At 43.5% G+C, this 16,531-nt stretch overlaps 1 protein-coding gene across 6 annotated transcripts in view; it reads left to right on the top strand.

The window, feature by feature from the left end:
- The window catches only part of KIAA0825 (KIAA0825 ortholog), a 440,138-nt gene that overhangs the window by 187,108 nt on the left and 236,499 nt on the right, over positions 1-16,531 (top strand). For all 6 annotated transcript variants that reach the window (XR_012800113.1, XM_075593181.1, XM_075593165.1 and 3 more), the window contains 2 exons: positions 4,784-4,897; positions 16,028-16,167. Coding sequence is in view for 5 of the 6 variants with exons in the window: in XM_075593181.1 (XP_075449296.1) it covers positions 4,784-4,897; positions 16,028-16,167 (254 nt within the window). In the remaining variant the exon portion in view is untranslated. The remainder of the gene's footprint in view (positions 1-4,783; positions 4,898-16,027; positions 16,168-16,531) is intronic.

The following is a 16,531-nucleotide window of genomic DNA, read 5'->3' as shown; positions in this document are numbered from 1 at the left end:
CACAGTCACTGCTGGCCTGCACAGACACACACACACACACACACACACACACACACACACACACACACACACACACACACACACACACACACACACACACACACACACACACACACACAGCCACAGATGCACACTCTCCCCCCCCCCCCACACACACACACTCTCCCCCCCCACACACACACACACACTCTCCCCACACACACACACCCCCCACACACACACACTCTCCCCACACACACACACACTCCCCCCCCACACACACACACTCCCCACACACACACACTCCCCCCCCCCCACACACACACACTCCTCCCCCACACACACACACTCCCCCCCCCCCACACACACACTCCCCCCTACACAAACACACACTCCCCCCCCCCACACACACACACACTCCCCCCCCCACACACACACTCCCCCCTACACAAACACACACTCCCCCCCCCCCCACACACACACTCCCCCCCAGACACACACACACTCCCCTCCACACACACACACTCCCCCCGCACACACACTCAGACTCCCCCCTACACACTATCCCCCCCCCCCCATTCTCTCTCTGACCTGCACAGACGCACACAGCCACTGACCTACAGACACTCACAAAGACAGACCAACAAAGACACTGACCACACACAGACACCCACACAGTCACTGCTGGCCTGCACAGACACACACACACACACACACACACACACACACACACACACACACACACACACACACACACACACACACACACACAGCCACAGATGCACACTCTCCCCCCCCCCCACACACACACACTCTCCCCCCCCACACACACACACACACTCTCCCCACACACACACACCCCCCACACACACACACTCTCCCCACACACACACACACTCCCCCCCCACACACACACACACTCCCCACACACACACACTCCCCCCCCCCCCACACACACACACTCCCCCCCCCCACACACACACTCCCCCCTACACAAACACACACTCCCCACACACACACACACACACTCCCCCCCCCACACACACACTCCCCCCCACACACACTCCCCCCCCACACACACACTCCCCCCCAGACACACACACACTCCCCTCCACACACACACACTCCCCCCGCACACACACTCAGACTCCCCCCCACACACACTCCCCCCCACACATGCACTCCCCCCCCACACACACACTCCCCCCACCCCCCACACACACGCATTCCCCCCCCCACACACACATTCCCCTCCCCACACACACCCCCCCCCCACATACACTCCCCCCCACACACACACTCCCCCACACACACACACACTCCCCCACACACACACACTCCCCCCCCACACACATACACTCCCCCCCACACACACACTCCCCCCCCACACACAACCCCCCCCACACACACACTCCTCCCCCACACACACACTCCTCCCCCCCCACACACACTCCTCCTCCCCCCCACACACGCACTCCCCCCCACACACACACTCCCCCCACCCCCCACACACACACGCATTCCCCCCCCCACACACACATTCCCCCCTCCACACACACTCCCCCCCCACACTCCCCCCCACACCCCCCCCACACTCCCCCCCACACACCCCCCCCACACACACACTCCCCCACACACACACACTCCCCCCACACACACACTCCCCTCCACACACACAGACTCCCCCCCAAACACACACACTCCCCCCACACACACACTCCCCCCCCCCACACACTCCTCCCCCCCACACACTCCTCCCCCCCCCACACACTCCTCCCCCCCCCACACACACACATTCCCCCCCCACACACACACTCCCCCCCACACACACACCCCACACACATTACCCCCCCAACACACACACACATTCCCCCCCCCACACACATTCCCCCCCACACACACACATTCCCCCCCCCCCCACACACACATTCCCTCCCACACACACACACATTCCCCCCCCCCCACACTCACACACACACACACATTCCCCCCACCACACACACACACACACACATCCCCCCCCCCACACACACACACATTCCCCCCCCCACACACACACATTTCCCTCCCCCCCACACACACACATTCCCCCCCCACACACACATTCTCCCCCCACACACACACATTCCCCACCCCACACACACATTCCCCCCCACACACACACACACATTCCCCCCCCACACACACACATTCCCCCCCCCACACACATCACACATCCCCCCCCCCACACACACACATTCTACACACACACACACACACATTCTACACACACACACACACACACACACACACACACACACACACACACACACACACACACACACACACACACACACACACACACACACACACACACACACACATTTCCCCCCCCCCACACACTCCTCCCCCCCCCACACACACACATTCCCCCCCACACACACACTCCCCCCACACACACACCCCACACACATTACCCCCCCAACACACACACACATTCCCCCCCCCACACACACACACATTCCCCCCCACACACACACATTCCCCCCCCCCCCACACACACATTCCCCCCCACACACACACACATTCCCCCCCCCCCACACTCACACACACACACCCCACACACACACATTCCCCCACCACACACACACACACACACATCCCCCCCCCCACACACACACACATTCCCCCCCCCACACACACACATTTCCCTCCCCCCCACACACACACATTCCCCCCCCACACACACATTCTCCCCCCACACACACACATTTCCCTCCCCCCCACACACATTCCCCCCCACACACACACACACATTCCCCCCCCCACACACACACATTCCCCCCCCCCACACACATCACACATCCCCCCCCCCACACACACACATTCTACACACACACACACACACATTCTACACACACACACACACACACACACACACACACACACACACACACACACACACACACACACACACACACACACACACACACACACACACACACACACACACATTCCCCCCCCCACACACACACATTCCCCCCCCCCACACACACATTCCCCCCCACACACACATTCCCCCCCAAACACACACATTCCCCCCACCACACACACACATTCCCCCCCCACACACACACACTCCCCCCCCCACACACACTCAACACACACTCCCCCCCACACACACACTCCCCCCCACACACACACAAAGTGGAGTACAGCGACGGATGTGAGTGACTGGAGGGGGGGGGTAGCGGGGGACAGAGGAAAGGCCTGCTTTTTGAGCCTCCCGTTGCACCCACCACCCGCCAGCGATCGCGCACCACCACTGCCCGCCCCCACGCCCATCTCCCGCACCATGCGGACCGGGGGCAAAGGGAGCACCAAGGGTGCAAGGGGGGGGCGCCAAGGGGTGAGCGCCAAAGGGGGTGAGTGCCAAAGGGGGTGAGCGCCAAAGGGGATGAGCGGCAAGGGGGGTGAGCGGCAAGGGGGGTGAGCGGCAAGGGGGGTGAGCGCCAAAGGGGGTGAGCGCCAAAGGGGGTAAGCGCCAAAGGGGGTGAGCGGCAAGGGGGGTGAGCGGCAAGGGGGTGAGCGCCTCTGCCTTGGGTCCCTGTGGCTGCCCGCCCGGCGGGGGACACCGCGCAGCAGGCAAAAGAGCCAGGAGCGGGAAGGCAGAGACACACTCACCGTGTGCTCTGCACAAAGCGGAAGCCCCGCCCCCGGCTTCCTCTGGCCTGCCTGCGACCAATCCCCTGCATCCCGGCCGGCATTCTAAGCCCCGCCTTCTTCATTCAAACCCATGCGGCCCTTCATCCAATCCCCTGACAGCATTCACTCACACAGAGAATACTTACCAGCTGCCGCATCCTCCTCACCGCCGCCGTAACCGGGACACATTGGCTGGGCCGCACAGATACTCGTTGTGGGCCGCATGCGGCCTGCGGACCGCGAGTTTGACATGCTTGCTGTACATGCAATATGGTGCATTAACATTTTACTTTCATTGACAAAAAACACAGGGGGAAAAGGGACAACTCACACTTTCCCCGCTGGTCAAAAGCAGAGAGTTACTTTGGGCGCACTCCAACCCTCTCTAGACTCAGCTCCAGGCTCAGCTTCTTGCTGTGTGCGTGTCCGTGTGCACAGGTTCCCTGTTCTGCGTCTCTCACTCGGGTCCCGGTTTGCCTTGCATCAGTCTCACGTCAGACGCTCTGATTCCAGGTGGAGTGGGTACGGTGGCCTCTGCAATCCAAAATGCCTAACTAGTTTTGTCTGTGTATTGACTTGTTCTGGGGTTCCACTCCGGGGTACCCTGTTCCATGGAGTTGCAGTATAAGTAATATCAGTGTTTATTTGTATTCACTGGGTTTATTGCACGGTTATATTGCACTGTTATATTCACATTCTTATTTGCACCACGAACACCAGTTTGTTTAGTTCAGAGCAAATACAATAAATTTTTCGCACGTCTGCCGCGTCACGTGACGCCGCGAGCCAATCACAGCGTGACACGTAAGAGCCACACCCTCTAGCCACGCGCATGATCGCTGGCAACATACAAACGAAACGTGCGCGACACCTGCACGCACGTGCACTAGCGAGCACTATATTACAGACCTAAGTCTGAGCATACATTTCCTCAATAGATACTTCTACTCTAAGATGCTTTAACAGTCCTTTTCTTCAAGCAAGTTTATATGTTACAATGAGTCTGTAAACTGTTACTTTGTACTCTTGATCTGGAAGCACTGAATAGCGGAACTTTGTTTCTTTTTTTACTGTTTGTTGGTATTTATTGTGTTTATGTGTATCCATTTCATGTATACAGGGCCTTCAAGAATGGTTTCCGTGAATCTCCTTCCAATTCTTCAGAACCAGCACTTGTCGATCAATTACACTGGCTTATTTATATCAAACCAGATTTATTCCCTTCTTTGGTTAAGTAAGTACCTTTTATATGTCATAATTATGCAAATATTGTAGGAGAATACTTCCAGTCTAATATTGCAACGTTACAATTCACCAATCTATTGAATCCAGTTACAATAGAACTGATTCCAGCACTTGCAGTGACAGTATGGAAATGCCACATGCAGCAGAGCACAGCAAAAAAAGCATCTTGTCAATCCTGCAAAGTGAACCCATTTGCAGAGCAATGCCATATCGTGCATAACATTGTAATACGATTCCTTTGTAAATTCTATTTGTCACACAAAACTACAATGTACCTAAATATGTGAAATATGTAACGTACTGTACTACATACAAAAAGGGCATATGTTCCAAAAAGAGACGTTTGCCATTTGTATTCTCATGCACAACTTTTCAGATCTTTTGGCCCAAAATACAATATACTGTAGCCTTTGCCAGCAACAAATACCATTTTTTATATGTTCAAAGGAACCACACAATTGTTACCGGTAGTAATAATATATAATGTAAACATACTTTAGCAGAAAATCAACACTCCAAATAATAATAATAATAGCATGTTCTTGTATAGCGCTGCTAGTTCTACGTAGTGCTTTACAGAGACATTTTGCAGGCACAGGTCCCTGCTCCGTGGAGCTTACAATCTATCTTTTTTGGTGCCTGAGGCACAGGGACAAAGTGACTTGCCAAAGGTCACAAGGAGCCGACCCTAGGAATTGAACTAGGTTCCCCTTTACTCACCGAGCTGTTCATGATCGAGAAGGTCACGTAATGCAATGTGAAAAGCCAGAGGGCCATATCTACTAAGCCATGCTACTTCATAATGGACTGTAAGATGTCTTGTGGAGTAGCACTGCTTGGCAAATATGGCTCTTATTGTTCCAAGCTACATCAGGAGCCATTCAGCAGTTGTTGATACAGCTAAAAGTTTCATCAACATCAAGAAAGCGTTAACACGGGCACATTTATTTATTACAGTAGCATATTTAGTTACATCTTATTAAAGAGTGTGCATACTAATTTGTGAAATGTAGAACACAATATACTTTACCAGATAATCACCATCTCTGTATTGTAAGTCAAATTAGATTTTTAAGTTAAAGAAAATTAGCTTGTAAATTCTTCGGGACATTAACTCATATGGGTCTGTTCACTATAATGTGATAATGATTATCAATCATTAGCATCCATTGCCATGTGTTTTGTTTTAGTAGATTTATTTATTTATAAAATATTTTACCAGGAAGTAATACATTGAGAGTTACCTCTCGTTTTCAAGTAAGTCCTTGGATAGATACTGTACAGTGTGCACTTTCAGCAATAAGTAACAAATAAATACATAAGTATAATAGTGCAAATGCTAATATATTCCTATGTTTAGGAAATAATGTATAAATATATATATATTGTATTATGTAATATTTGTATAAATGTTCCAACCAATCCACTTACCATAAAGTAGTCGCCAAGTAAAAAGAATGGACCAAAAGGCTGTATTGATCCCAAGCAGATAATAAGGATTCCGTGATTTATATTTTGTTGCATCTGTTAAGGGGGAGGGATGAAAAATAAATGGAATAAATCAACAATAAAAGCAACGAGCAGTAAGACTAATCTGAATCTTGTGTTTTCACATCTCTGTATTTTCTTTGCATGTAGCGCTATATCTGTAACTGGTGCACTATCATGAGAGGGAACATTGCTCACATTTAACCCAGGAGTGTGAGATTGTGATTTATACGTCTGAAAACCTAAACGGTATACTTGTGTATTAGCCCATAGTGTTGCATAAGAGAACTGCAGGCTACTTTTTCTATCATAATGAGACCAAGAAAGACACTTTGAATATGCATCAATGTACAGTATCCATTTACTTTGCATTGATAGGGACTTCTTTGGTACCATGTGCTTCAGCTTCTGACTTGAATAAAGAGGTGGTAGCCCAATAGGCATTTTATAACGGGATGTATCAAATCAATGTCTGACATTCTTTTCCTTTTTCTTAGTGTCAATAAAAAAAACTCTAGAGGGAAGAATTCATAGTAGCAGCACAACAGGAGAGGTGTACAAATATGCACAAATCGTGGGCTTGTTTTTCTACTCTGCATATGATCTATTAAACCACACGGTTTGCACATGTTTGGGCACCATTCCTGTTGTGCTGCTACTTTGAATTCTTGCCTGTTGAGTATCTGAAAGCAGCTGATTGCAGGTCGAGACTGCACGGGGGAGAGAAAATGTAGTGTCTGACACACTTTCAACAAGTACGGAGACTGATGGTTTATATGAATTGCTGCAAAAGAAAAACCTGCCACATCTGAAGTCCATAAACTTTTCAGATGAAAGACCTGCATCAAATGTTAAACACTTGACTAGCAAGGTTCTTGTATCAGACACAAGCAAAAAAAAAATCTATTGTGTTCTTGCCATACATCTAAATTCACTTTAAGAGCTTGTTACATTCCCACCATTGTCTCCAACACTGTAGAGCAGTGGTTTCTAGGAACCCCCCCCCCCCCCCCGTTGAAAAACTCTGCTGTAGAGACTTTATGAATTAATCTTCTCAGGTGGCCATTATAGGGTTAACGATTTCCACGCTGTCCCATTCTACTTCAGAATTCTTCAATAACTACACGGCTCTCCCTTGCCGTCCTTTCCAACGAACACATCCCAGTTAGGATGTTCCTGTTTCCTACAGTACTTACATCTGTTGTAAAGTGGGAAAACAAACTGCTTTTCTTCTCTCCTCTTAATACAGCACATGAATTAGTAAAAAAATGATAGGCAAGCTCTATTTCATGTGCTTTCCCCGCCCGCCCCAACATTTACGAGCCCAGTCTAGCTCACACAGAGTTATGTTAGTTATGAGAATGAGATAGCATATGCCTCTCCATATGTCCAACGCAGAACTACTCCATGCAGCAATTGGTGGTCGTTTGGTGGCCAACGTTTTTCTACAGCGTGTAATTTCTCCCTTTAGAGTGAATCACTTCTCTGTGCAGAATGTTTCAATCTGCATGTGCTCTAAGAGCCAAGAATTTCTCTATATTGCAACTTGATCATTCTCCATCTGGTCATAGAGAAACTATGTTTGTAACATAATATTCTATAAATTAATTTTTATTAATTCTTTTTACACAGATGCAATTGAAAAGCATCATGTTTCTTTGCTAAGTGTTGCATAACACGTAACGTAATTTATAGCTACTGAATTTAATTTGTTTTAATTTCCTTGGATTGGCATTTAAAATTTACAATCTGCATTTCCCCCCCTTAGGAACAAATGAATTAATTTGTTTGACAATTTTCCAATAATAATGTTTTCCTAATTTACTGTACGTATTACGGTGACTTTAATAACTGCTTAATAAGCAGCTCACAATGGCAAGAACGTGTTCTGTTACGTTTTGCAGCTGAAGGTTGCTTATTTCGCTTAACTTTGATATTATATTTTAAAGTGCGAAACTTATTTTTGTCCCTATTAATAAACACTTTTTCTTAACCCATGTGCTGTGAGAGGAGCCTGCGTTGCAGTGCTTTGCAGACCTCTGTCAGTGAAGGCACGCCTTAACCTTTTAATGGAACAATGCCACATGCAGTAGAAGGCAAAAATATCTTGCATTACCATATCAATGTAACAAGCTTCCTTAGAAACGTTGTATGACCCTTAAAATCAAACGTTAATTTGTGTCCCATTAAAGATGAGTAGGATTTTATTTACAATAAGTTTTGTGAAATTCTTATCTTAGATAATTAGCATCCAGTTTTAGCTGTTTAAATAATGATGCCACTGTAAATAATTGTTTGTAGATACAAGGTTTCACAAACTGTGTTATCATAAAATAGAGATAAAAAACCCTTGCGGTATTTGGTTCCCATAGAGCAACGTGTTCCTGAGTTATTTTATTTTTAAATCTCCTAATGAGAATTTGTCTTTGGGAGAAAGAATATGACCTGTGGGGTCAGCCTCACAGCCAATAGAAAGCTGAGACAGGATCATGTGATACTATTGCAGCTTTTGATTCGGTGATCCTGCAGCCATTCATTTTGATCCTTGCAAGTACTGGCAAAAATATCTCTGCTATCAGGAAGGGTGTTCCTCTGAGCTTTCAGCCATGGTTTCACTCCAGAGGACAATCTGGTTCATATAAGGTCAATTAAATATGTGATTTTGTTAGCTTTTGGTGTTTTAATCCATGAAAATAACCCTGTTAGAGTGAAATGGGCAAAATCACCTCAAACTCCCTCATTGCAGGGGGAGCCCACCAGTTGGACGTGGAGCTTGGTGGATGTACCATGTGATACCTTTCCTTTTTTGGAGTGATGTGACATCAGCAAAAAGGGAGGAAGGCATGCTACAGTACCTGATTGACGGGCTTCCCTCCCTTTTTGGTGACATAACATCACTCCAAAAATAGGAAAGACATGGTACTGTAGTGCCCACGGTTATTCTAACACAAACCAGTGGCAATCGCCAAAAAGACCCAGGTACACCCAGGTACGTGGGTTCCAGGTGGTCAGGTCTTTTATTATATGATTGTATACAGTACCACAAATGTTAAGCCCTTTTTCAATGTAGAATAGGCTTTGGTTATTTGAATGCGTAGATATTTTATGGATTTTTGTTTCCATTTAAAATCGAAGTTAAACTGAAGAAATATTATTACTTCTTTGGGAAGATTTATGCTAAGGGCCAGAGATTTGGTGTTATTAATTTTGTAAAGTGAGTTAAGGGGTTTTGAAGGCATCAGTAGTACATAGTCTGCGAAAAGAGCTACTGTACATCCACCAATCCGATTCTGACAGCAGGCAGATCTTAGAAAAAGACAGAGCTAAGGACACTGCTATTCTGAGCGATATGGCGTTTTCCTATCGAACACTATCTGACTAGCGATTACTCTTTCTGAATACCGTGATAACACAAATGTCAGACCAGTCATTAGGTCATGACAGACCATTCGATATGGCAGTTATGTTATCGAACCTAATGTACCTGAATAGGCCCCCTAAGCTTTTTGCACAAAAGCGGTGAAGAAATAATCATTCCTTTAGCAAATCTGCTACATATATTTGTTAGTGATTTATTTTTTATTTTTATGTGTGCCAGTGGTATTTCCTGCCATCGCACTCAATCGGTTTAAGTGAAATAATGGATCATGACTCTTATTTATGCCATAAGACACCTATTTGCGTTGGAAGACCTTATGACCTATACAAGTGAAGGATCATAATGTGTCTTCCAATGCAGGAAGACATCTTTTGGTACCACAATATGGGCCTATATATATATATATATATGAGACACAGAAAAAAACAAATAAAGCAGCGCCTGAGTGATGGTAATAACAAATAAAATATAGTATTAATACCGGGGATAACATAAATATCAATGTATAAGTGTCTAATATAATTACTTAAATAAATAGTGCTAATAAAGCCCTAAATTCTAACATAAAACTGTGAATAAAGAAGGGAAAAAAGGAAAACCAGTCCTTTCAAAATGTCCAATAAATGGAAATTAGATGCTGGTGTGGGGGTCTCCGGCTGCTCTCAAAGGGAATTAACCACATCCGATGGGAATCTACAGAAAAGAGAGAGGAGAGAGCGCATGCCCCATAGTGTAAAACCGTACATTTAATGTTGGGAAAGGAGGGGAAGGGGGAAGAAAATCACTCACAAGGGTAAAAGAATAAAAAGCGTTTTGTGAAATATCACCACCATCCGGTGTCCGCAGCAGGATCAAAAGTCCAACGGTCTCACGGAGATTAAGGGGCAGTGATCTGTCAGGAATCCCAAGATGCCTCGGATATTTCACAGCAAACGTCCCAGGAGTTCCAGAGAATATCTCCTAAGCTGGATAGCCGCTTTACTGTTTCGTGCTCGAACCGGCCTGTTCCTGCGCATGCGTAATGACGTAATGTCCGTGCATGATGCGTGATGAAGCTCCCTGACGCGTTTTGTCGCACACGGGCGACTTTTTCAAAGGGTAATGGAGAAGGGATGCAGGGATATGTATATATACCCTCATGGTATCCTAGCAACCCCTAAATCCAGCTGAATGTAAGTAAGCTAATGGGTCACAAACTCAATACACTCATAAATTCCAAAGTGATGGATATCAGAACTATAAAGAGCAAACCAGGAGGCTAATACTAAACAGTATAATTGGAAATCTATAACTATATGAAAAACTAAAAAAATGTGAAAAAATGCTAATATAAAAAATATACATAGAAGAATAAAATCATATAAATAAGAACATAATTAAAAATGTGTACATGCTGTAAAGTAACTAATTAAAACACATCAATATGTAATTTCAGAACGGATTGACACCAACTCAAAAACATATAATGGAAAACATAAAATAAAAATAACCTATATATAAAAAAATGGCCAGCACAATATATAGTGGCAATAAGAATGAGGGGAAATGACCAAAGATAATAATAATAATAATAAATGGACTGAATGGGGGATAAAGCTAACCTGACACCATATCCTAAACCAGGATAGTAGGTACTGGAATGGGTGATGTTATTAATAGCTAACACATTGCATGTGTAAAAAATATTGATAAATTGGGTTAAGGACCTGGGTCAAGTGAAATATATAAAAAAGTATATGTATAAAAAAAATATTAAAAAAATGTTTATAATTTTTTTATATATATGTACAGTATTAATTAAAAATGGGAGCAATTATGGAATGCCAGATTCCAAGATCAGAAAAAGATCTGAGAAGGATTCAGATAAGTGGAATGCGGAGGAAACTAAAGGAACAGGGAGAGTGTGTCCACAGGGGGATCAGACCAGCGTACTGACATCCAGACACTCGTTCAATCCACCAGGGGTTAAGGTACCCAACTGGTGGATCCAGAACGTTTCCTGTCGGCAGAGGATTTTAAAGCGATCACCTCCCAGAGCACATGGAGAAATGCTCTTAAGTCCCATAACAGTCATTGACTTGGCATCCTGGTTATGTATAGATTTAAAATGTCGAGAGACACTATGAGTATTTAAACCCTTGATGACAATTGGTGGATTGAACGAGTGTCTGGATGTCAGTACGCTGGTCTGATCCCCCTGTGGACACACTCTCCCTGTTCCTTTAGTTTCCTCCGCATTCCACTTATCTGAATCCTTCTCAGATCTTTTTCTGATCTTGGAATCTGGCATTCCGGCATTCCAGAATTGCTCCCATTTTTAATGAATACATATATATTAAAAAAATGATAAAAATTTTTTTTATATTTTTTTATACATATACTATTTTATATATTTCACTTGACCCAGGTCCTTAACCCAATTTATCAATATTTTTTACACATGCAATGTGTTAGCTATTAATAACATCACCCATTACAGTACCTACTATCCTGGTTTAGGATATGGTGTCAGGTTAGCTTTATCCCCCATTCAGTCCATTTATTATTATTATTATTATTATCTTTGGTCATTTCCCCTCATTCTTATTGCCACTATATATTGTGCTGGTCATTTTTTATATATAGGTTATTTTTATTTTATGTTTTCCATTATATGTTTTTGAGTTGGTGTCAATCCGTTCTGAAATTACATATTGATGTGTTTTAATTAGTTACTTTACAGCATGTACACATTTTTAATTATGTTCTTATTTATATGATTCTATTCTTCTATGTATATTTTTTATATTAGCATTTTTTCACATTTTTTTAGTTTTTCATATAGTTATAGATTTCCAATTATACTGTTTAGTATTAGCCTCCTGGTTTGCTCTTTATAGTTCTGATATCCATCACTTTGGAATTTATGAGTTTATTGAGTTTGTGACCCATTAGCTTACTTACATTCAGCTGGATTTAGGGGTTGCTAGGATACCATGAGGGTATATATACATATCCCTGCATCCCTTCTCCATTACCCTTTGAAAAAGTCGCCCGTGTGCGATGAAACGCGTCAGGGAGCTTCATCACGCATCACGCACGGACATTACGTCATTACGCATGTGCAGGAACAGGCCGGTTCGAGCGCGAAACAGTAAAGCGGCTATCCAGCTTAGGAGACATTCTCTGGAACTCCTGGGACGTTTGCTGTGAAATATCCGAGGCATCTTGGGATTCCTGACGGATCACTGCCCCTTCATCTCCGTGAGACCGTTGGACTTTTGATCCTGCTGCGGACACCGGATGGTGGTGATATTTCACAAAACGCTTTTTATTCTTGTACCCTTGTGAGTGATTTTCTTCCCCTCCTTTCCCAACATTAAATGTACGGTTTTACACTATGGGGCGTGCGCTCTCTCCTCTCTTTTTTTCTATATATATAGTATATATAGCTGTGTTCACCTATTTAAGGAATAAATATACTATTATATCTACAGTAAGCCTCGTTCAGTTCAACCCAGTTATTTGGTGTATTATTATAGCCAAAGTCACAAAGCTCCCGTCACAGGCTTATAATAAAAAAAGACATGCAGATGAGCATACAGTTGTATTTACATTTATATATATATATATATATATATATATATATATATGATACGAACCAATCCAAAGACCAGTAAAGAGACAGCAGACCGCACGGGGTTAATCCAAAAATCTATATTCACAACATGAAATACACGTAAGCCAACGTTTCGGTCCCACAGAGAGACCTTCCTCACGGCCCTGAGGAAGGTCTCTCTGTGGGACCGAAACGTTGGCTTACGTGTATTTCATGTTGTGAATATAGATTTTTGGATTAACCCCGTGCGGTCTGCTGTCTCTTTACTGGTCTTTGGATTGGTTCGTATCATACTTATTCTCTATGGGACTAGCATCTGCTATTACAACCTTTTCTACTACAGTGTGCTGACTGACCTTCATGTGTATATATATATATATATATATATATATATATATATATATATATATATATATATATCCTTTCGTTCTGTATCGTTATTATTAGTTTGCCTTATGTTGCTTTAAATAGAAGACTGTTCTATTTAGTACCTGTTTTTGTCATTACTAACCTCCTTACATTTTGACACTTGTTTTCTGTCTACGCTATGAATTCTGTATTAAAGAGGCAATCCAAGCAGCTTAAAATAAAATGAAAAACATTTTTGTTTTGATACTGTATATGCAGCATTTGATTACCTTTATTGAAAATGAATTACCTAAGTTGCCGATCACTTTGTTCTCCCATGATCGATCAGCAAAATCCTGCTTCCCATGGTTCACTAATTAGCCGGCTTCCAGTTTTAAATCAATCTTGCCGTCTGTGTAACTCAGCAGCTACAATGTATTCTGATATTACTAAGGTAACTGTATCTATTGTCACAGTTTACAGCTCAAACTGTTGGGAATATTGGAAACAAACTATCACAAATAGGAAAGTGTTGCAAAAATCTTGCACTGCTGGGGAGGTGGCAAAAACCTATAGAAATAAAAAAAAAAAGGCTCAGTATAGTAAAACTAATTCAAAATAGCATTAAGGATTGCATTTTAAAATAAAAAAAGATAGATAATAATTACTAATACTACAGAACGGATTTATTTAAAAAAAACAACACATGTAGAATATTGATTGGATTGCTCCTTTAAGTGCATAGGAAATGTGTATGAAAACAGTACAGTACATAAACCCTGGGAAGCAACCTAATATTATATGACCCTTTGAGGCATAGTTGTCAAATGACCAGGAACTAACTCCCTACGGTGAAGCCCATACCCTGCTGCTTTTATTTCTAAAGAAGTGCTCAATGGGTAATCAGGCCATGGGAAGTATAAATCTCTTGTAGAATTTTTAAAAGAAATCAGCAAGAGGCTTTGCCCATTAAAGAAATGGAAGGATATCTTTTAACAACAACAACAACAAAAACAATCTTCAAAGCAGCACTTCAGGTCCAATCTTCCTTACTCCTGAGAGTGAGTTTGATAATGAATATAGTAATTGTGAGTATGATAATGCACTTCCAATGCTGCTGATGATGAGGATGATGATGATTCTTAAAGAACAGCAGCCCACAAATCAGTCTACAAACCTTTCGAATATTACAGTACACCTGTCTTTAATGCCCTTCAAACATCTAGACCTCGATTCACTAAGCTCCTTTAAATAAATAAGCGTGACGTTGCCTAAAAGAGGGAAAGGACGGTATTTCCACTGAGTTTAACGCCGTATCCACTAACTTAAGTATATGCAAAAATAATGGGCATACTTGACCTCATTGCCATTGCCATAACGTGATATTATCTTCAAATAACATGATAGAAGCCATTGATCCTCAGTTGCTTTCTCAATAAAGTAACTAAGAATCAGAAAATGTCTTGTTTGTCTTCTTTCTTCATAAACGAATGTCCCATCCTCATGATCCACTCACCGCTGACGACTCTTACTGTATAACGTATTTAGTGATCATGTGTTAAATCAACCAATCAGATTGCTTCATTTGACACGTCACTGCTCTTTGACCACGTGTTAAATCAAGTAATGTCCCTATACAGTATGTATTTTCTTTTTTTATTTCTATGGTAAAGCAGTTTTGTTTTTTTTGGGGGGGGGAGGGGCGGGAGGTGGGGGAGTTTCTGGAAGTACATTGACATACTTATTATTAATATACTGTGGTGAATACAGACATTTTGGGTGGTGGACTATTCTTCTCCTTACAACAAATGCTTTCTTTATCCAACATTTCTTTGAGTATAAATCATTAGATGTAACTATGTTAACCCCTTGGCTGCCAGAATTATTTGCAATGTGCTACTATTCCGTACGGCAGCTAAGGGCGTAAATTCGTTTACCACAACCTGCTGAGTATTGTGATACCAAGGTAAAACTTGGTACCCTCAGATTTATTCATGCACAAAAAGTATCAATTTTTACCTCCTACAACAAGAACATACATGGTTCCACGAAATAGATAAGTGAAGTTACTTTGTGTCAGTTATACATCTGGCAGCCTACCAAATGTTAATTTGCTTTTAGCTACTTGAGATTAAATGTAATTCCTTCCCTGAGCAGTTTTAAAGTAAGCAAGCATGAAAGCATTTTCTGAGTAATCTGGGAGGAATTGACATTTAAATGAGTTAGCATTACATCTGCACTTTAAGGCTATTCATTTCATAGATAAATTAACTACATTATTCTGTCTTTATCTTGCGTTTTGAAAGGACTCCATCAGCAGGAGAAATGGCAGTCCGGGGTCAACTGAAACTGCTCTTATCCCAACCATGCTGTAATTGGAACTTGCTTTTGGAAACGCTGCTGCATCAGGATTGTCTCGTTGCGGAAACTCTGCTGAGTTGCTCAAGTAAGTATTTGTTCAGCTTTTCTTTTTCTGAAATCATTTCTGTGATACGGTACAGTACATGCAAATCTCTACGTGTCATACAGAACAGCAGGCGAAATGTCGGTAATCACAGATGTATCAATTCGCATGATCTCCAGTAAGTAATTCTAGGTATAGAGTAATATAATGAAAAAAAAATATAAGCACATAAACGAAAGGGTCACGCTTTAGTGCAGGGGTGGGCAACTCCAGTCCTCAAGGGCCACCAACAGGTCAGGTTTTCAGGATATCCCTGCTTCAGCATAGGTGGCACAGTTTTCGACTGAGTCACTGATTGAGCCACCTGTGCTGAAGTAATGATATCCTAAAGTGGCCCTTGAGGACT

The sequence above is a fragment of the Ascaphus truei genome, chromosome 1 (genome assembly GCF_040206685.1).
Source record: "Ascaphus truei isolate aAscTru1 chromosome 1, aAscTru1.hap1, whole genome shotgun sequence".
Lineage (NCBI taxonomy): Eukaryota > Metazoa > Chordata > Amphibia > Anura > Ascaphidae > Ascaphus > Ascaphus truei.
Note: the sequence above shows the minus strand (reverse complement) of the source record. Positions and strands in the feature narration are given on the sequence as shown.